General features: G+C 43.1%; 5 protein-coding genes across 5 annotated transcripts; 3 read left to right on the top strand and 2 right to left on the bottom strand.

The window, feature by feature from the left end:
• Nucleotides 1–5,994: 5,994 nt before the first annotated feature.
• Nucleotides 5,995–8,050, top strand: PLB1 (Lysophospholipase 1; the record flags this gene model as incomplete). The annotated part of the gene is made up of 3 exons (XM_049253097.1): nt 5,995–6,049; nt 6,106–6,769; nt 6,826–8,050. The coding sequence occupies 3 exons, from the start codon at nt 5,995–5,997 to the stop codon at nt 8,048–8,050; spliced, it is 1,944 nt and encodes a 647-aa protein (XP_049107960.1).
• A 672-nt stretch (nt 8,051–8,722) lies between these two features.
• Nucleotides 8,723–12,528, top strand: LOZ57_004050 (uncharacterized protein; the record flags this gene model as incomplete). The annotated part of the gene is made up of 2 exons (XM_049253096.1): nt 8,723–11,877; nt 11,937–12,528. 2 exons carry the CDS (start codon nt 8,723–8,725, stop codon nt 12,526–12,528), a joined length of 3,747 nt encoding a protein of 1,248 aa, XP_049107959.1.
• Nucleotides 12,529–12,949: 421 nt separating this feature from the next.
• LOZ57_004049 (uncharacterized protein) lies at nt 12,950–14,604 on the bottom strand (the record flags this gene model as incomplete). The annotated part of the gene is made up of 5 exons (XM_049253095.1): nt 12,950–14,042; nt 14,093–14,144; nt 14,200–14,356; nt 14,417–14,526; nt 14,583–14,604. 5 exons carry the CDS (start codon nt 14,602–14,604, stop codon nt 12,950–12,952), a joined length of 1,434 nt encoding a protein of 477 aa, XP_049107958.1.
• A 959-nt stretch (nt 14,605–15,563) lies between these two features.
• Nucleotides 15,564–16,156, top strand: LOZ57_004048 (uncharacterized protein; the record flags this gene model as incomplete). The annotated part of the gene is made up of 3 exons (XM_049253094.1): nt 15,564–15,899; nt 15,970–16,074; nt 16,133–16,156. The coding sequence occupies 3 exons, from the start codon at nt 15,564–15,566 to the stop codon at nt 16,154–16,156; spliced, it is 465 nt and encodes a 154-aa protein (XP_049107957.1).
• Nucleotides 16,157–17,266: 1,110 nt separating this feature from the next.
• On the bottom strand, nt 17,267–20,140 carry LOZ57_004047 (uncharacterized protein; the record flags this gene model as incomplete). Its single annotated transcript, XM_049253093.1, has 6 exons — nt 17,267–17,534; nt 17,596–18,359; nt 18,659–18,679; nt 19,081–19,449; nt 19,508–19,819; nt 19,895–20,140. The coding sequence occupies 6 exons, from the start codon at nt 20,138–20,140 to the stop codon at nt 17,267–17,269; spliced, it is 1,980 nt and encodes a 659-aa protein (XP_049107956.1).
• Between the last annotated feature and the right edge of the window lie 290 nt (nt 20,141–20,430).

Genomic DNA, 20,430 nt, shown 5'->3' with positions numbered 1-20,430 from the left:
CAAGAATTTGGTTGTTATCTAAAGATATGTTCAAGATACTTTATTTTACTCTTGTTACCCATACAAATAGAGGTCACTATTAAGTATCTTGAGATCATACATTGAACCCTCTATTTAAGCTTAAATCTTAATTGCAGAGTTTGCAGAGATCTAATGCATCTATATATTTATCAATCTAAGTCTACAGAAAATCATAATCTAGAGTCAATGTCTCACTTCAATAATTAATTAAAAATGAATGAATCATCTAGAAGAGTTGTTATGCTGAATAGTTCTGATGATTGAGAAGAATGAATTGAAGACATCAAGCATTTAGCAAATCTTCACTGATTGTGGTCATACATTGATCTGACAAAAGAAACACATTCCAAACTTTGGAAATCTGTTATAGAGAATTTTCTTTCTTCTGGAAAAACTGAAGAAACTGCAACTTCTGCAGATATGAAACATGCAAGAAATATGCAAAGAGATTGATACAGAACTTGAGGGAAGAGAGTCTTAGTGATGCAAGAGCTACAAAAGACAATAAAAGATCATGTAGATCTGTCTCTGAGAATTCTTACAATAAGTGAATCAGACAGCATAGAAGCTACTGCAAAAGAACATCTGAAAGCTCTATATGCTAGAAATACAGTGAATGCTTCTCAATTGAAAGCTAGACTAATAGAGAAATTCAAAACTCTTGAAGAAGAGCCAAAAAATTAAGCAATCAAAGCATATTTACTGAACTATGAAGAAGCATTAAATCAGACAATCATGTACAATATGTGCAAATATATCTGTGAATCTTTTGCCTTGAAACAATTCCTGAGAGCTATCTCTTCAAATTATAGAAAGTTCTTCTATACATATCTATCTAAGCTTCTAACTGAGAAGAATTTGAATCAAGAATATGAGCTGGATGTTTATAGACATATTCAGATATTTTGTCAGTTGTTAAAGAAAGATACTGAACCAGATTAAAGTAATAAGCTGTCAGCATATTCCACTGAAAGAATCATTCAAAATAAGCCATTGAGAGAGAATAATGGAAATATGAACTCTGCATGTCTTTGTGAAGAGCAACATGGTTGGGCATACTGTTCATATTTTAATTCACTTGTTCAACCAACAGGCTGGAAACCAGATTCAAAAATTGATAATAAGGTCAAGAAAGCATTGAAGAATCCAGTGAATAAAAGAAAATTAAAGAAAAAGATTGCAAATTGAAAGAAATTGAAGAATTTGAATAATACTGAAGAAGTTAGCACTTCAGACAATGCAACAGACAGTGATGCTAACAAAGCCATTGTCAAGACATTTTCTAATCCAACTATCTTCACTTCTGTAACAGTTTTTAACTCCACTAACATGAGCAATAAATATGAACCCTATTCATTACAGAACAGCTTCATATTAGATGGGGGTGCAGATGCACATATTTGCAATGATTTTACAAAATTTCAAAATTACTGAAATGCTGATTCTTTGAATATTGTGCTTGTTGGAAATACTCATTGTAAAATTCACAGATATGGTGATGTTGAAGTTTATACCCAAATGCTGGCAGATGCTGACAAGATATTACTAAAGAATGTTCTATATGTTCCTGGCTTTCATACAAATCTAGTAGTGCACAGATTACTGTGTGCAAAGAGTTGTTATTTGAATGATGAGTCTCTTATGATTTACTACATCAGTACAAGAGATATCTTGTTCAATTTGACTGTTAAAGAGAGAAAAATGGTCATTGAATACAGACCTATTAATGTTGCAACAGATAGTATAACAAGAAGTGTTTTTACTGCCTTGTTGAGTGAAGATTTGGTTAAAAAACTGTTGACAGCATTGACCTTCAGTTTGCTAGAAACAATGGATATTTGGCATTTGATGCTTGATCATCTAGAAAGAGAGCCTCTGACTCATCTTCTGAAGATGTCTACTGACATGAAATTTGCAAAGATCTCTCAGAATTCTCTAACAGTGAAGTGCAGATCTTGTGCTCTTTCAAAAGCAAAGCAAATTATACACAGAACACCATCAGAAAGATCTATATGTCTGTTCATGAAGATGTCTGTTGATCTCATACAGTTTGCTCCAGATTATAATGAAGATAGATGAGTGATTCACTTATATTGTGATTATACTCACCTGCACTACATGAAAACAATGCAGTGAAAATCCAAAAGTTTGACATGCACAGCAAAAATGATAAGGGTAATTCTCAATTTATATCAATTGACTATCTTGACTATTCAAATTGATGGAGAAACCTCTATGCAGTCAGAACTGGCAGCTTTGGCTTGAACATATAATATAGTTGTTCAACATTCAGCATTCTACACCTCAGCTCAAAATGGAGCTGCAGAATGTGCAGAAGCTTTAATAACAACAGCAGCATGTACAATGTGAATTGAAGTCAACTTGTCTGAGAATTTGTGATCAGAATGCATCAAGACTGCAGTGTATATTTTAAACAAAATTCTGATTAAAGATCTTGATTGAAACACTTCTCTCAGATTCTTAGAAGAATATCTTCAAACTGCAACTTCTTTAACTGAAATTAGACATATAAGAGTTTTTGGCTGTAGAGTGTATTCTTTAATTAAGGATGCACAATATGAAAGAAATCAGAAGCTGACTTCTAGAGCAGAAGTTGAATATCTCATTAAATATGAATCAACAAATATTTTTCACATTTGAATTTCAGTATGACAAAAGATTATATTAACAAGAGACATTATATTCAACAAAGATACACTATTCAATTCTAATGAGATTAGCAGCAAACTTTTATTACAGAAGAGCTTTATTGTGCTGAATACAATATCTTTTGTTGAAGTAAGTGATATTAACAAGACAAGCTTAAGTGAGCATGACAGTGAAGATGAAGACTCTGAGAAGAATACACCATGTGAAAGTCACAAGATTATTGATCAGTCAATAAGATCAATGGAAACAATGACTAAGACAGTAACTGATCAATCAGAAGAGACACATACATTGTCAACATCAGAATCAATATCAGAGTCATTAGCTTCAGACACATACACTCAACTTCTTTCAGATGATTCAACAACACCATCAACTGAAATAGAGATGCTGGATCAACTTTCATTGACAGTCAATCATTCTGCTGTGGAAGCTATGGAGGCAGTGAGTGATGTTGTAATTGAGTCATCTGAGATTATAACATCTACTACACTTTCTGCCACTAGCCCTACAGAGATGGTGAGCACAAATGATGAACAATTAATAGCCAATCATTCTGCTGCAGAAGTGGTGAGCACTAATGATGGAATTTTGACAGTCAATTGTTTTGTCACAGAAGCAGTGAATGACTCAGTCAGAGCAAGCTTGAACAAGCAATCTTCATCTTCTGGATGAAGTGCTAGAATAAGACACCAAAACACAGATCAAATTGACAGATGAACAGCTTATACAGCAATTCTGCAGCAAACAGCACAATTGAATTCATTTTATAGAAGCTATTTAACAGCTTTTACAATTATAAATTCTAGACTTCACAGAGAGAATCTTCTGAAGTCTCTGAAGCATTATTTTTCAATGTTGCAACATCCACATGCTGGCAGATTTAAGACCATCATGGATGTGGAAATGGAGAAGTTACAAATAAAGAAATGCTTTGAAGAAGTAGAGAGCTTGAAAGAAATATGTCCAATTTCTTTAATGTGAATTTATACATACAAATTTGATGTTAATGGTTTTTTGGAACATTATAAGGCAAGACTTGTTTTTTGCAGAGATCTGAATATCAATAATAAACATGACACCTACACCACTACTCTCACTGTGTGGATATTTCACCTTTTAATGACTATAACAGCTTATTTTGAAATGGAGACCTTTCAGATTGACACTGTTAATGTGTTCATTAATGCTTCATTTAATAAATCTGTTTATTGCAGACTGGCAGAGAATTATGGTAAGAAAAGAAGTGTTTGAAAAATTCTACATATCTTATATAATCACTCTGAATCTTCATGACTTTGATACAAAGATCTCACTTCAACACTCTGGGAACTAAAATTCTGTTAGATTTGTGAAGAACCATGTCTATTCATTGATAAAAATATTATTATCTTCTTTTATGTGAATGATATAGTATTTTTATATCACAGAAAGGATGTTGAAACATTTGAACAGTTATTAAAGAATCTATGAGTGCATTATGAGCTTTGAGAGATTGAAGAGCTAGAGTGGTTTCTAGATATCTGTGTCTTACACAATAGAGATATTCAGAAGCTTTGGCTGTGCCAGAATAGTTATATTGAAAAGATCACTAATAAGTTTAATCTTATGGAGTTGAAGCCACCACATATGCCAATGATAACTGCAGATATAGCTCTCTATACAGAGATGCAAGATAAGCAATGAATACATGTCTATCAACAGAAGATTGATTCAGCTCTCTATGCTGCTATTATAACACAGTCTGATATTTCATTTGCTACTGCAAAATTAAGTGAGGCTTTAATTAATCCAGAATCAGAACATCATACAGCAATTGAGAGAGTTATCTCATATGCTTTTTCAACAAAGTACTACACTCTTGAATTCTGTGCTGATGACAGATTGAATACCCAGAGAGAGAATAATAATACTGATATCATTAATATTCATTTAATAATCATCAGTGATTCTTCTTTTGCAGATAATTTAAGCTCAAGATGCTTCTTCCAGAACTCTGTATTCAAGCTTTTTGAAGACTTAATTGATTGAAAATTCTTCAGACAAAAGACTGTTACAACATCTTTAATGAAAGCTGAGCTTTTAGCACTATTCTATACAGCAAAAGAGATCATGTGGTGGAAACATTTATTTAAGAATATTATGTTGAAATTAGAAAGAGATTTTGATATTTTATGTGATAATTTGCAAACAATATGATTACTGATTTCAGCAGCTCCACAACTAATTATCAAGCTCCATCACATTGATATTCATCATCACTGATTATGGCAAGCAGTTACTAATAAGAAATTGAATATTATCTGAATTGAAAGCAATAATATGTCTGCAGATGGCTTAACAAAGATCTTATCTAGACAGAAATTTGAAAAATTCATTAAGCAATTGAGACTCATAAATATTGATTATTTAATAGAGAGAGGTTTGCCACCTACACTGCTGTCAAAACTATGAAAGTGTGTTGAGCAGAAGTCAAATGACTTGTCAGATGATCAGATCTTCAAAGAAGAAATCAGAGAATCATAGATTCATCATCTTCTTCTCTCAATCACAGTATCAATTTCATTATCTTTGTCTATTGAACTGGTGGAGGTTTGCTAGGGGTTTTTCATATGTTTTTCCCATAGCCTTGATTATAGCATGTTTGTCTATAAGTATCTGTGTCTCATTCATTAGGAGCAAGACCAGATGCAATATTATAGACGCTCAGTCACATGATCATCACGTGCTCCTGTGTCGTCCGATAGAAGGAGAACAAGGGTGCTGCTTATATAAGGATCCAGGAACCAAACCGCCGCGTGGCTGAAGCTAGCCGGATGCGGCCTGAGGGCCGTGATGCACGCGCGGGGAAACGTTGATTGGAGTCAGCCCGGCACGTGAAGCGGCGCAGTGTGGCTAGGATCCCTGGCGTTCGCGCGTCCAGGGCCTATTAATATTCCGCCTAGCTGCGGATAGGCTTCGTTTGGTTTGGAAAATGCATTGTTGGGCCTGATACGATACGAACTTTTCTTGTACCGGAGGATCATGCCGCTAAGCTGAGATTGCGCGGTTTTAAGTTGTGACGCGGATCGGCCAAGACCCTCGCGTGGTGGGTGGCTTTCTGTTCAGCTGCAGACGTATCACTGAACATTTACCCATCCTTTTCTTCTACTCCGTACGCTGTTTATGATAAAGAGATGTGACGCTGTCTCGAGCGTACCTCTCTACCTTTTAATGACCCTAATTTCTCATCTTGGTTTTCTATGGCCGTTTTGATATATTAACTCTTAGTTTATCTACGATATTAGCTGTAGTGTCCTGGGGATGAAGCCGGACTGGTCCGCTCTTCATGTTCTTGCAGCAGCCGGATGGCTTTCTGGTACATACATCGTTCTTCTATTTAGCCCTGTAAACGGATCTAACATTTGTGGTCAGACACGGCTGCTGCAACCGCTATCAAAGCTCCCTCGCCCGATCTGATTGTGCGCGCTTTGCCAAATGCGCCGAATGGATATAGTCCTCAAGGTGTATCATGTCCATCGAACCGCCCAGCTGTCCGCAGCGCCGCTACTGTCTCTCCCAGCGAAGCGGATTGGCTGAAGGAAAGAAGAAAGAAAACGACGGCAGCGCTGACCAATTTCTTCTCACGTGTACCTATTACGAACTTCGATGCTGCGGGTTACATCAAGAATTTTGCCATCAATGCCTCTGCACTGCCCAATATCGGCATCGCGGTGTCTGGAGGAGGCTATAGGGCACTGATGAATGGTGCTGGCGTTTTACAGGCGTTCGACTCTCGTACTAAAGGCTCCGCAGACAACGGCCACCTTGGCGGCCTACTACAATCAGCGACGTATTTGTCGGGCTTGAGTGGCGGAGGATGGCTGGTTGGCTCGCTATACATGAACAACGATACCACTGTAACGGCTTTGGGGACTGGGCAGAAAGGGTCTACATGGGATTTTACACGATCAATTCTACAAGGCCCCGCAAAACGGGGGTCTTCTATTCTGAACACCATTGACTACTATCGACAGATTATGGACACTGTAGATACCAAACGAAACGCCTCATTTGAAGTATCCATCACAGACTATTGGTATGCCATCTCGCTACCTTCTTGGATTGGGTTTTATGCTAATACCGGAACATCAGGGGCCGTGCATTGTCATATCAATTGATCGATGCATCCAAGGGCGGGCCTGCATATACATGGTCTTCTATTGCTCTCAGTTCCGATTTCAGAGACGCAAGTGTACCAATGCCGATTCTTGTTGCTGATGGTAGAAACCCTGGGGAGAAGCTTATCGGCGGTAATGCTACGGTTTTTGAATTCAATCCCTGGGAATTCGGAACCTTTGACCCTACCGTTTTTGGGTTCGTACCTCTTGAATTCCTTGGCTCCAAGTTCAAGGCCGGAGCGCTTCCCTCAAATGAATCATGCATCCGGGGTTTTGACAATGCCGGGTTCGTGATGGGCACCTCTTCTTCTCTTTTCAATCAATTTGCTCTTCAATTGGACGGCGTGGACATCCCCGAGTCCATCAAAAAAGAACTACGAAAGATTTTGGAGACCATCGGGAATGAAAATAACGACATTGCAGAATACAAGCCGAACCCATTTTATCATTATTCGAACCGGAGCTCACCGTTCGCCAATGTCGACTCGCTTCCCGTCGTCGATGGAGGCGAGGACCTCCAAAACATCCCTCTCCACCCCTTGGTTCAACCAGAAAGGCACGTTGATGTGATATTTGCCATTGACTCTTCTGCAGACAACAAGTTTAATTGGCCAAACGGAACTGCCCTGGTTGCCACTTATCAACGAAGTTTGAACAAAACCGGCATCGCTAATGGAACCGCATTTCCCTCTATACCAGACCAGAATACGTTTATTAACCTTGGACTGAATACCAAACCCACCTTCTTTGGTTGTAACAGCTCTAATATTACCGGCACATCTCCATTGGTCGTTTACATTCCAAATTATCCTTATTCCACGTACTCCAATGTTTCCACCTTCACCATGAGTTACGAAAACAACGTACGCGACGACATCATCAAAAATGGGTACAACGTTGCTACTATGGGTAACGGTACACGAGAGAAGGAATGGCCAATTTGCGTTGGCTGCGCAATTTTGAGTCGATCATTTGAGCGAACACGCACCACTGTTCCGGATGTTTGCCAGCAGTGCTTCAAGAATCACTGCTGGGATGGTAGAGTCAACAGCACTTCTCCAAACACGTATGAGCCGACTGTTATCAATAAGAGTGTATCACCAAAAAGGAACGCCGCAATCAGCATGCATGCATCGTCGGGAATGCCAGGTGTTATTGCTCTGGTAATCACAGCTCTGTTTACGGCTATATTCTGTTGATTGTTTCTACCCTTCAAATAACTAGGTTGACATGTTGTTTTCATTTATATTTTATTTCAACCTTCTCTCAATGAACATGCTTTCTTCACAAAAGAAGTCTTTCTCTGCCAGCTCTCCTCTTTCGGTATTTTGACAAAATTTGGGGGGTTGGGTACCTCCACGTACTATATCCTCTTATCAAAACCTTACTTGGTTGTATTTAATGCATATGCCAAACCAATGAACATTCATTCTATGGTTTTAAGAACTAATACAAGTCCTTGCATGCTTTGTGCTATTTAATGTCATCTGATATCAAGATTTTAAGTTTTTTTGGCCCCAACCCCAGCCCGGACCTGGCGCCCTATTCTTAGTATCACGTGCATCTTTGTTTGTGCTTAGCTCTTTTTGCGGTGGCGAGTGGGGCTGAGCTATGCTGTTTCCACGGCAACGTAAAGATTAAAACATAAACAAGAAATGACAGAAAACGACACCCATCAATCTATTCTCGTTCCCCAGTACAGGTGGCATTTATGCAAAGCACTCTCATCTTTGAATTTTATTGAATGCACCTAAATTTTGCTGTTCAGCGTCGCCTAGTCTTCACTTCGTTCAGTACATCGATGATTTTAACGCCTAGCCTGTGGCTTGGTCCAATTACACGCCTTCAAATTGACATATTGTAAAGATCTGATGGCTCGACGCGCGCCAGAATCTGTTGCCCCTCCTTCTCCTCCTAAACGTGTTACTCGAGCACGGACGCGAAATGCCGTGGTAAAGGAAGACACATCAAATTCGACAGCTCCAGCGACAGGAGTTACAGCCGCACCCAAGAGAGGAAGACCGAAGAAGCAAGTAACAGCGGCAGCTGATACATCTTTAAAGACAAACGATGCCACCAAGCTTAGCGTATCTACTACGGCTCCTCCTAAAAGAAGGCCAGCTAAATCGAAACCTGTCAAACCTAAGGACGAAAGCGAATCAAGTGATGATGAAATGAATGTTGTAATGCTTCAGAAGGCTACTAAATCTAGAGCTACAAAGACACAAGCCCAGTCCACGGGAAGTACAAAAATCAACAAGTCTAAGGAAAACAATGTGAATGATGACCTGGATGATAAAGACGACGACGATGAGCTTGCACAAACGAAGCAAAGTAATGTACGACCAAAGAAGACCAATCTGTCCGCAGCTAGGAAGAATAAATCTACCGCATCCGAGGTGAAGGCCAAGTCCTTATCCTCTGCTCGAAAGAAGAGTAGTTCAACATCCGGCACAGGAGCTAGTCGAACAGCAAAATCTTCGTCGGCCAGCATCGATTCGGATAAGGCGTCTAAAAATTTGCCAATCACTACGGCTTTAGCCAAAAATAAACCAGCGGGTACTGTTATAAAAAAGAAGGTTACCTTCCTGGATATTGCCGAAGATTCTGATAAAGAAAACCAACCTTTACCAGTACTCACTAATAAGGGCAAACCTAAGACCGGGTTGAAAGGGAAACCGGTCCGTCGACCAACCACACCTGTGTCTTGCGACGACGATCAAAGTTCCAGTACAAGGCCTCAATCAAAAAAGGAGCCATTATCTCCCAAAAAGCCGAGCCAGTTGGCAAAATCAACCCCAGTAGACGATTCGAATAATTTTCGCACTACCAAAGAACATACTGAGATTAGAGATGGTCCAAAAACACCGCAGAGGTCACCTATGAAGCAACTATCCCTAGGCCCGTCTCTCACCTCCCCGGCAAAAAAGATCGATTTTAGTGCTTGTGGGAGCGTCACAGAAACCCCAATAATTGAAAATCAAGGAGAGTCTGCTGATGGAACTACGCCAATGATGCTGGATCGTGAATCAACTATGATAATGTCCACACCAGCCCGTCGTTTACCACCATCCCCCTTCAAAGACTGCATGAAAGAATCGCCCAGAAGAGCCCCTATTACCTTTGAACTGGCATCTAGACCCCGCATAGGCGTCTCTTCTGTTACTAAAGCTTCTCCACTAAAAGAATCCCCCCGAAAGGGGAAGGTGATGGTATTACCTCCACAGAGCTTAATTATCAATGCTGAGTCGCCAAGCAAAGAGAAACCGTCATATCTGCAATCTCCAGCGAAAAGATTAACATCGCCATCAAAGCAGTTTCCACCAACGCCCATATATAGACAAGAACTTTGCGGAAGACAAGATGTGGCTCCAGGAACCAAGGCGCTTGACGAGACTGTTGAAGATTCAGTACTAATGCGAAAGGATGAGGGATCCAATAGCGTTGTTATGGACTCTATTGACTACGATACAGTAGAGGAGATAATCGAGGAAGAGATGCCGTTTGATAGCCCGCCTAATGCCTTAGATGCCGAAACGCCACGTTCGACTGCCCGGGCTCAGCTACCTATACAAGTGGATGACCCTTTTATTAGTCCGTATTCATCTTGCAATTCTCCCGTCCGTGAGTACGAAGTATCAAGTCGGAGTTCTAGTGCTATGTCCATTCGATGCTTTGCGGAAATTCCTCCCCCTGCCCCTTCTCCCCCAGCATTTGGTCGCGAATACCCGCAACAGTTTGGCTACCGAGATAACTCGGGGGATGGAGAATCCGATGCCGAACCAACAATGATAATAAGCCCAATTAGAGGCTCAAATAAAAGACAGTCCATCAGGCTAGTAAATGAAACTGATGATTTTGAGGATGAAACGACTTCGCAAAGTGGTCAAGAGTCAAATATTAGCTTTACTCCCTTGGTAAACAAATTAAACCAGTGGAAACCAGGTACCGAAGAAAGAAAATACCCACGCCGTAGAGGTGTTTTCTCGTTGTCTCCCAACGAACAAATTGACATTGAAATCTCACGCCGCTCCCTTGACGACAGAAAGTCCTGCGGTCAATTGTCTCACAGATCTAGACGGTCAAAGATTATTGAAGTATCTGAATGTGAAGATGCCACGGTCATTCATGACTCGGACATTTCCATGGACGATGATTTGTCAAGTGAAGGGTGTAATTTTTCTATCTTGGAAGATGCCGAAGATACCATCCTCGAGGATGTCTATAGCGAACTGAATGACTGTGAAAATCTAGCTTCTGACTCGCAGAACTATTCTGCGAATGATGACTTAGTTCTCCAAGAACAAACAATTACGATAAACGCAGCCATGTTTGAAGAGCCACAACATGATACAACTTCGTCACAGTGTCAACTACCTGTGCTCCCGATGTCAGTGACACCTGTACGATCTGGTCCACGTTACCCTCGCACAATTCATACAGTCTCCAAAATTCCATTGAAAACCGAGGATGGCTCTCTCCGAATTCCCAGGAAAAGGGCTCGCTCTTTTTCTTCAAGCGCTAGCCCACTAACCGCCTTTACTATCCCAACGATTAACAAGAGCAGAGCCTTACCTTCATCTAGCAAAGACCGAAGCTCGGTTAGACCTTCGATCCCCACAGATCAGATTGATGAGAAGCCCCCTTCTTCATATTCGTCTCCTGAGAAGTCGAGATTAGCATCGCCTTCTAAAACTCGAAGTCCCTCCAAATCTCCACAAAAACAACCTTCGGGGAATATTTGTGTGCTCCAAGGCGCAGTTGTTTATGCCGATATTCATACAAAAGAAGGGGCCGATGCTAGTGGAATATTCGTGGAGCTGCTCACGCAAATGGGTGCTCGATGTGTGAAATCGTGGAACTGGAACCCTCGAACAAGTTTATCGCCTGTAGATGGCGTTGAACCAAAGGAGAGCAAAATTGGCATTACACATGTCGTATTCAAGGACGGCGGTGTCCGAACGTTGGAGAAAGTTAGACAGGCAAATGGTGTCGTTAAATGTGTTGGGGTCAACTGGGTACTTGAGTAAGCTTTGCCTTTCTTCTTTTATCTTTGCTTGAGGTGTTAATTGTGTCTACTTGTAGCTGCGAAAGATCCAATAAGTGGCTGGATGAAGTCGAATACGCCGTGGATACTTCCATGATTCCTCGCGGTGGTCAAAAACGGAGAAAGAGCATGGAGCCCAGATCCCTTGGCAATTCCAACGGAACAGTTGTAGCTCTAGACTCATCCACTTCTTCTGCCAGCAGCATCGATTCGGAAACCATGCAAGAATTTATGAGACTTTCTCGAAGCCCCACACCACGATCTTCAAGGGATAGTTCTGTGGAATCTGAGCAACATGAACTTGAGGATGTTTTTACAACTCCCAAACCCCGACAAGAAGCAAGACCCTCAATGGGGCCGATCCAGCCGCCGGAAACACCGGGATACGTCTACAGCTATGATTATGACCCCGCGACAGCCATGTCGCCAACTACACCTTATTACTTGTCCCAAGGAGCAAAGCTCGTCCAGCAAACTTGCCCACCAAAGCAATTACGTCAAGGCTTATTTTCGGCAACCGAAAGTTGCGATTCAGAGCGGAGTGAGTCTCTAAAAATCCGCCTTGAAGCAGCGAGGAGGAAGAGTTTAATCTGGAAACCCAAAATTGGTAGTCCCCTGGGCAGGATGTAAACTATTTGTGTTCAAATTTGAGTGATACCCCTCGTGAATTTGGTTTTGTTGATCATGCCATTATTTTGTACTACTTTGGAAAGGGCGTATATGGTGTGCCTGGAGGCATTTTGAGGCTTTGGTGCCCTCGGCGTAGCGTACCTTTTGATGCCGGTTTCTCGTTAAGACGTCGGACTGTCAACATGCTTGACATTTTGAATACCAGACGTTGACTTAATAATTTTTTGCAAATCTATTCTTTGATTTTCTAAAACCTCGAGAAATTTATTCCTGCTTTTATTAAAGAAAGACCATCATTACTAATAACCCAGCATGCTCTCTATTATTTTTGAATTTTTTTTATGAAGAAAAATTAAGAGAAGAAAACCCTGAAAACCACGCATGCAAAAGAGAATCGTCGTCACTTAGTTGCAAAGTAAGCTCAAATGGCATTTGTGACCGGTTCGTCCAGCTCTTCTCGATAAAATCCAGCAACCAAAAATGCCAACTCCAAGGCTTGTTTTTCGTTCAATCTTGGGTCACAGAATGTCTCATACCGTTCACTGAGGCCATCTTCCGTAAGGCCGGCTGCTCCACCAACACATTCTGTAACCGCCTCACCCGTTAACTCAAGATGCATGCCGCCTAGGTAGGATCCGTGGGAGCGGTGGATTTCCAGTGCTTGTTTTAATTCAGAGAGGATATCAGTGAAATGGCGAGTTTTCACGCCTGAGGGCGTAGCACGAGTGTTTCCATGCATTGGGTCGCATTGCCAGACAGGCAAGTGTCCTGAGGCTCGCACAGCCTTGATATGGGCGGGGAGATATTCGGATATTTTGGACGCGCCGTACCTTGAGATCAATGTGACTTTGCCAATTTCTTTAGATGGATTGACAACATTGAGAAGGTCGACTAGCTCGCCTGGCTTCATAGTTGGGCCGATTTTGATTCCAATGGGGTTTGATATGCCTCGGAAGAATTCGACGTGGGCTCCGTCCAGCTGGCGGGTTCGATCACCGATCCAGAGAAAATGCGCAGATGTTGCGTAGTATTCACTTGGTGACGGTTTGATTTGAGTGCTCACACGTCGTGCAGTTTCTTGTTCAGGGGCGATGACTGCTTTTGTAGGCTGTTTTAAGAGCCGGGTCAAGCTCTGTTCATATTCAAGCATCAGGCCTTCATGGCTGACATAGAAATCAATGGTCTCAATCCCTCTATCAGTGTCGAGACCAACGGTTTGCATAAAACGTAGAGAATCTGTGACGCGGGAAACGATCCGTTCGTAGTCCTCTTTGATGGATGGCGTCGCAACGTGTCCAAGACCCCAGTCCAGGGGAGAATGAAGATCTGCAAATCCAGAAGAGAGAGCTGCACGGGCATAGTTTAGAGTAGCTGCAGAGTGGAAATATGCTGACACCAATCTTGATGGGTCAGGCTTCCGAGACTCAGGAGTAGCCTCAAAGCCGTTCACATTGTCCCCACGAAAAGACGGCATAGTCACGCCATTGATGGTTTCACAGGGGTTGGATCGTGGCCTGCAAAACATTAGCAAATTTCATACATATATATTCCTCGATATATTTACTTTGCAAATTGACCTGCGATGCGAGCGACGCGGATCACGGGCTTGTTGGCACCTAGAGTTCGGACCTCGTTAGCACTCTCTTACTCAAAACAACACTAATAACTGACCCCAAATCAAAATCAAACTCATTTGGAGGATAAGTTTTATCTTTGCCTCGATCATGTCCTGATTGCAATAATCAAAAAGCTCCGCACAGTCACCACCTTGAAGAACAAAAGCTTTTCCAAGAGCCACATTTTTGAGACTGTTCTTCAAGTTATGAACCTATGCAGGAAATCAGCAACTGTAGCATAAACCCCGAGAACAACAGGATTATCAAATCACCTCGTACGGAGTCACTAACGGCGGGAGCTTTTGCAACTTCTGGAGAGCATCTTGAAAACTCTCCTTGTCTTCATAGACGACTTCTTGCTTGATAGGCTTTGAGGCCCAGGCTAGAAAATATAATAATATCAGCAGCCAGGCGCCGGAATAGAGGTCTACTTCTTACATGATGGAGTCCAGTCCTCCATCTTTGCAGTCTGCTACCGCAGCTCCTTGCGCTTCTGATAACTATGTCAGTAAGCTACCCAAAAAGGTCGGATAGAAAAGAAGGAGTGAAAGCACACAGATAATGTCTCAGAACCTCGCCCGGGGCTGTGTGCAGTCAAATGCAAATGCACCTTTTGTTGATGTTCGCAACCGAGCTGGCGAAGGAATGGGCTGGCTGCGAGCGGCCCACTGACTCACAGAGGAGGAAAACGTTGTTCAGGGCAAAAACTCTCTTATGCCCTTTAGCCCCTGGAAGTGCTCGGCGAGTTCCCAATTGTTTGAAACAGAACTGTTGGAGCTATGCGATTATTGGTGCAAAATTGAAGGAAGTTCGCGTTTGAAGTAACAAAAAATAGTGACTAGAGTGGCAAGGAAACCTCCAAAGCTTCACTCACATGCCTTCTTCTACAGAAACAACCGGTAAGACCTTGTTGAAAACCTACTGTCTACATGAATTCAACGTGAAATATGTTCTAACTTGACAGGCTTGAAAAGCTTAGAATTTTTGATGAATGCTATCTCCACTCCTCGCACATCCAGTCTTATACGCCTTATCCAAGCCAAGTACGGAGTACGGAGCACAGAGGTGTAAAACGGGCTTAAAAGGTCAGATTCGTCCAGAATACGGAGTACTCCATAGGGAAATCTGATCTGTCCTGCACTGCGGAATATTGTCGTGTTTAATCTTTTTTTTCAGTCGAGAAAGAAATGTGCCGCGTTGGCCTTTCTGCAATGCCGTCTGAGCTGCGGGGAGCCAAAAAAGCCATAAGTGCATATTCGGAGCGGCGTAACAGTTGATCCGCGTTTGCTCAAGTAATACAATTCTTGTGCTAATCCGCCTTAGGAGAGCTGTACCACCTGCCTCACAACGCCGCAACTGATAACCCGCAATTACCTCTAGTTCATAGAAAATTAATACGTGTACAGCCTAACTGATACCATGGCCAAATCCAAGTCTACTTCTGGCTCCGACAGGGCCTCTGCAGACGCTCCCGAAGATCTCCCCGCCAATGCCGAAGATCGGGCCGCTGCAGTTGCTCTCTCTTCTCTGAACACGACCACTGCTGACACGCAACCCGGTGTTGCTCCTCCGTCTAAGGCTGACCAGGAGGCACTCGGTAAAGCAATGAGTCGATTGGAAGTTCTTACTGGAAAGAGCAACACGGAAGCTACGGCTGATGCCAAGAAAGACGCTGGTGGGATCGAGAAGACGTCTGAGGAGAAGGTTGTGAAAAAGCCTGTTGTTAAAGTCAAAGCAGAAGATGTCAATTTACTGGTGAGTTTAAACGAGCTTCACTGCCATTACATATCCGTTTTAGTTGATTCTCCATTCACTGGGTATGCAGGTCGATCAGCTTGAATTTAGCAAGCCAAAGGCTACCGAGCTACTGAAGACGCATGAAGGCGATCCTCGTAAGGCATTGCGAGCTTTTGTATCACCGCCAACCATTGTATGAAGTTTACGTGCTTTCACAAAGGACGCCGTCCCTGATTTCTAACTGAATTCAGCGGCATTTGCCTGCATTTGCTTGACAAGTTGGAATTTGGGACTCGGAATTTTCTTGAGCCCTAAATCAAAGCGCACCTTAAATCAGTTTTAAGCAGTAGCTCGTACATCTAGACTATCTCAAGCAGCAATCCATTTTAAAGCCAAGTCGGTCAACATATGCCTATGCACCAAGGGTCTCTTCGTGTAAATACTACACGGAATTGAAATTTCTCATATGTCGCAGGCTCTCTCGCCGTTATAGTTGTTCTTGATCCCAAGTGTGCTGTTCAAGCCTTCTCTGCATTCCCCTCATAAATGCTCCAAGTAAGTGCCCAATTCAATATTACTTCAATTGCCAGAGCCCACCAGACTGCACCGACTATATTGCTTTTTAATCCTAACCCCAACCCCCAACCTGCAAGCAGTGGGCCTATTGCTCTAGCTCCACTTGACACACTCTGCGCTACACCATGTACAGTGGCCAAAACACTTTGAGTAGGGACGGAATTATTGACCAAAATAATGGTAGCTGGAAGAGAGAAAGTTCTTGAGACGACTTGCAAGAGCATGACAGTCGATAGTGCAGGCCAGACGAAGTAGGGCTTATCGGGCAACAAGACGAGGAAAGGAGCAAAAAAATAGGCTACTGATGAGAGCGGTAGAAACAGTCTGAAAGATGAGAGAGTTCCAAGCCGAAACTGCAATCGAGGATAGATAAAGATTTGGAACGGCAGGCCAAAAATCCCTATTATTGCTGTAGCAAGTCCAACGCGAGAGTTTGACATCCCGAGGCCACCTCCAAAGTGGAACAGACTTTTGTGACTGTTGATGATACGAGGGCTCGGGAGAAACACGAAGCAAAGCGCGTTGAATGCGCTAGTATGCAAGGCAAGCATGAAGTGTGTGAGGAGTGTTAGTAGAACATTTCTCGTCCAAACCTGATGAAATGGTGGACGCCGACTGATAACGGCTGGTTCTGGGCGCTCATTTGGCTGTAAGTCAAAGGAGTCTGCAGTATCACTGAAATACGTCCCATCAATTGGCCGATACCTATGATGGCCACCTTGATTTGAGAGGCATTTCCATAATTGGCGACCCCAATCCGGTCGATATTTTATTGTCTCATGCGTCTTCAAAATTAGCTGGAATCAAACCTACGGGTTATCGACACTCACTTCATCTAGCCCCAGGAATACGGCAACTAGAGCGATGAACATGAACATCGCGCTGACCAGATTTGGCAATGCATATGGCCACTTTTCCATCCACCAGATGCCCTCTTTACCACCTAATAGTGTTCCTGGGCCAAATATGCCAGGGTATGTTTTAATGGGATCTGCTAAGATTCCACCGAGAATCGGCCCAATGATGATGCCAACGTTAAAACACATTGGCAGGATAAGGAATGCCCGCGACTGGTACCTAACAAGGAATACATGTTGGTCTCTAGCTTTCAGGAGAATAACAGAGGATGGTGACATACTTTTTGCCTTCGATAATTTCTGCTATCATCGTTCTCATGACCCCTACATTGCTATTAAGCGCACCCCCCAGTGTTCGAAACGTGATGGCCGCTGTGAGAGACCTGGAGAACCCGAAACCAGTGGATGCCATCGCGGCTCCAAATAAACCTATCAGTAACACTCCCTTTCTTCCAAAAATGGCTGTATCTGCCAGTCGGCCCCATAAAACACCAGTCACGAACTGCGCGGCAGTAAAGCAAGCTTGTAGAACACCAGCCTGTGCCGAGACTGTAGCATCTGAGAGTGAGGGATCGAATGATCTCACTTGATGGAATACGTAAGCTTGGAGAGACGTTTGGGCAAGCGGCTCTGATAAACGAGCAATCGTAAGAACGGCAAGCTGGCCCTTTTTCGGGAGCGAACACCATGATACTGGGGTTTCGTCGGAGCTTTCAGAGGTGTTGAGAGTGTTGGTCTCATCTTCTTCGTCATAAGAATATCGCCGCCGTCTATGGAAGGAAGACGAGCGTAAAGGGGGCCGGGGTGGAGGAGGACGAGGAGCAGTGTCATCCGTGTTTGAGCTGCGTTGAAGCTCTTCTGCTATATAGGGCATTCCGTTTGCAGGCGATGCCCCGCCCACGGGTCCGCGCAGATTGATATTTGGCCCATCACTTCTCGCCTGGGCCTGTTCGTTACTGTTGCATACAGAATTGTAGCCTCCACACTCAGCTGTATTCGAGCGTGCTTTGGGAACTGGGTTTCCGGGTTCTCTTTGTGATCCCATCTAGGTGAGGCCGAAAGTACCATTTCTTCCGCAGGGATAACTATTATGCCGATTGCCGGGGAACGACCCAAACGAATACAACAATTCATCAAAAATAGGGATTAATGCCCTATCCAGAAATATTTCAAAGTGCTCTGCTTCCCAGTTGAACTCAGGTTGCCGTTCAAAGTAGATCATTTTGGGTGAACTTTAACCCCCATCCCATCCAAACAGTAGGATATCCAGCATTATTAGACTCCCACTAGTTGATTCCAGAATACTAAAAATAAGCTCTACTATTCTGTACATTATTCATATACATAGAACACATTCCTCATAGCCTGGATAAAAGCAGTTGTATGATATAATAGCCTGTCGTTTGCGGAGAAACAACCTTAGTGTTATACTATTGAACTAGACCACTTCTTACATGACAATATTGTGCTGCCGCTTCATTGGTGTGTAATTGTCTACGACAGTATGAAAAATGCAGTGTAAGGGGCTGTAATATTGAAAGGAAGGGATGCTTCTCTATTTTTCATGTGCCGGTGCCATATAAACTACTCTTAAAAAATGAAAGCCTGTCAAGTTCTGATGCCTGCCACGATGGGCGCATGTGCAAACTGATAGACAAGACGTTTAGCCCCTCACCCGTAGTTCAAGGGGGCTGGGCTCAACCAGAGGAATTGGCCAGAAAACTATCTTCACATCAGTCACCTCCACTCTATAGTTTGCACTCAACAGTTTGCCCTCCTTCCCAGGTATCGCCTGATTCGAGAGTTTGCCAGCCAACCACTGATCCTGCTTCTACGCAAATCATGTTTTTGTATGCCTCATCAGGAGCAAAATCAGCCATTCCTTTTGCCTTTTCAATCCAAGGATTCCACACAACAATGTCATTCAACGACTCTCGGGTGATTGAGTAAATCGGCTTATTGTCAGACCCCGAAGCCACGATAATAGGTACAGTGGGGTCTAGAGATTGATAAACACGATCTACCTCGCCTTCAATAGCCAGTGCAGAGAAGGACTCTGTGAACGTCTCCGCATTCCGTACTTTATCGACATATGTCTTTGACTGGAGGTTCTGTATATGAATCTGGGAAATATCCTGTCCGAAAGCATAAGTATTTGCAGATTTTGGCCGGAATAGGGATGGATAAAAATACCTCAACTCTGAAATACGAATGCAGTAGTGTTTGGAATTCAAATGCTTTAGAGCCCCGATTCTCGACTCGTAGGGAAGTCTCTAGGCTTCGTTTGCTAAGAGTAACACTGTATACCAGGCCAAATTCGTATGACCAATCATTCTTGAACTTTTCACTCAGCATAGAGTGAGAGAGACCAAAATCAAGCTTGATGCTAGCTCCGTTTTCAGATTCAGATGTGGATTTGCCGAGAAATTCCCAGAGAGAATTACGCACAAAGCCATGCTGAGGTAGTGTTGACGTGGCATGATTTTTGGGAGGGGGCCCGAACACCTATAGAGGGGCAAATAATCAGCATTAAATAAGTCTCACAAAAAGGCAATGGACATGTCAGGGTGGTCAACGCACAGGGAACACGAGTGGAATTCCGCCGCGGATTGGTTTTGAGCCGTCTAAGTGAGCTTTCTCGCTCAGAAAGAGCAACTCGCGTCCATTGGCAAGTTTCCAGGACGTCACTGTAGCGCCAAAGAGGTGAACCACGACGGACTCCCCTGAAGCCAGCGATGCGTGGACGGTGCTGTCGTCAATGTTGACTGCCGGCTGTGGAAGAGAGGAGGTAACCGGAATAGCAGCGGGCTTGTTTGAGCGATCCATTGTCAGTTTTAGGCGTACGTGTATCGCTGTTGGAGGTCGAGAGGTAGGTGAGTTGAAAGGAGCGAGACTGGCGGCCAGCTCAACTCGCTGGAGGGGTGAATCGCCAGGCGTTTGAAGTTCCAATAAAATGACATAATAGGCGGTGTTCATCCCTGTTCGGGCCGGACGGGTGCTTGTGCGCCAGGGGCGGCTATTGGCCGGGATGGCGGCCGTGGCCCCACTCAAACGGTTTAGTGCGGGGTTGCCCGCCGGCGATCTCGAGTCCCACAACGGCAGTGCGAAAATGATGG

Source organism: Ophidiomyces ophidiicola (assembly GCF_022830035.1).
Source record: "Ophidiomyces ophidiicola strain CBS 122913 chromosome Unknown scaffold_15, whole genome shotgun sequence".
In the NCBI taxonomy this organism is placed as follows: Eukaryota; Fungi; Ascomycota; class Eurotiomycetes; order Onygenales; family Onygenaceae; genus Ophidiomyces; species Ophidiomyces ophidiicola.
The sequence above is the reverse complement of the archived record's forward strand: the minus strand, read 5'-3'. Positions and strand labels throughout refer to the sequence as shown.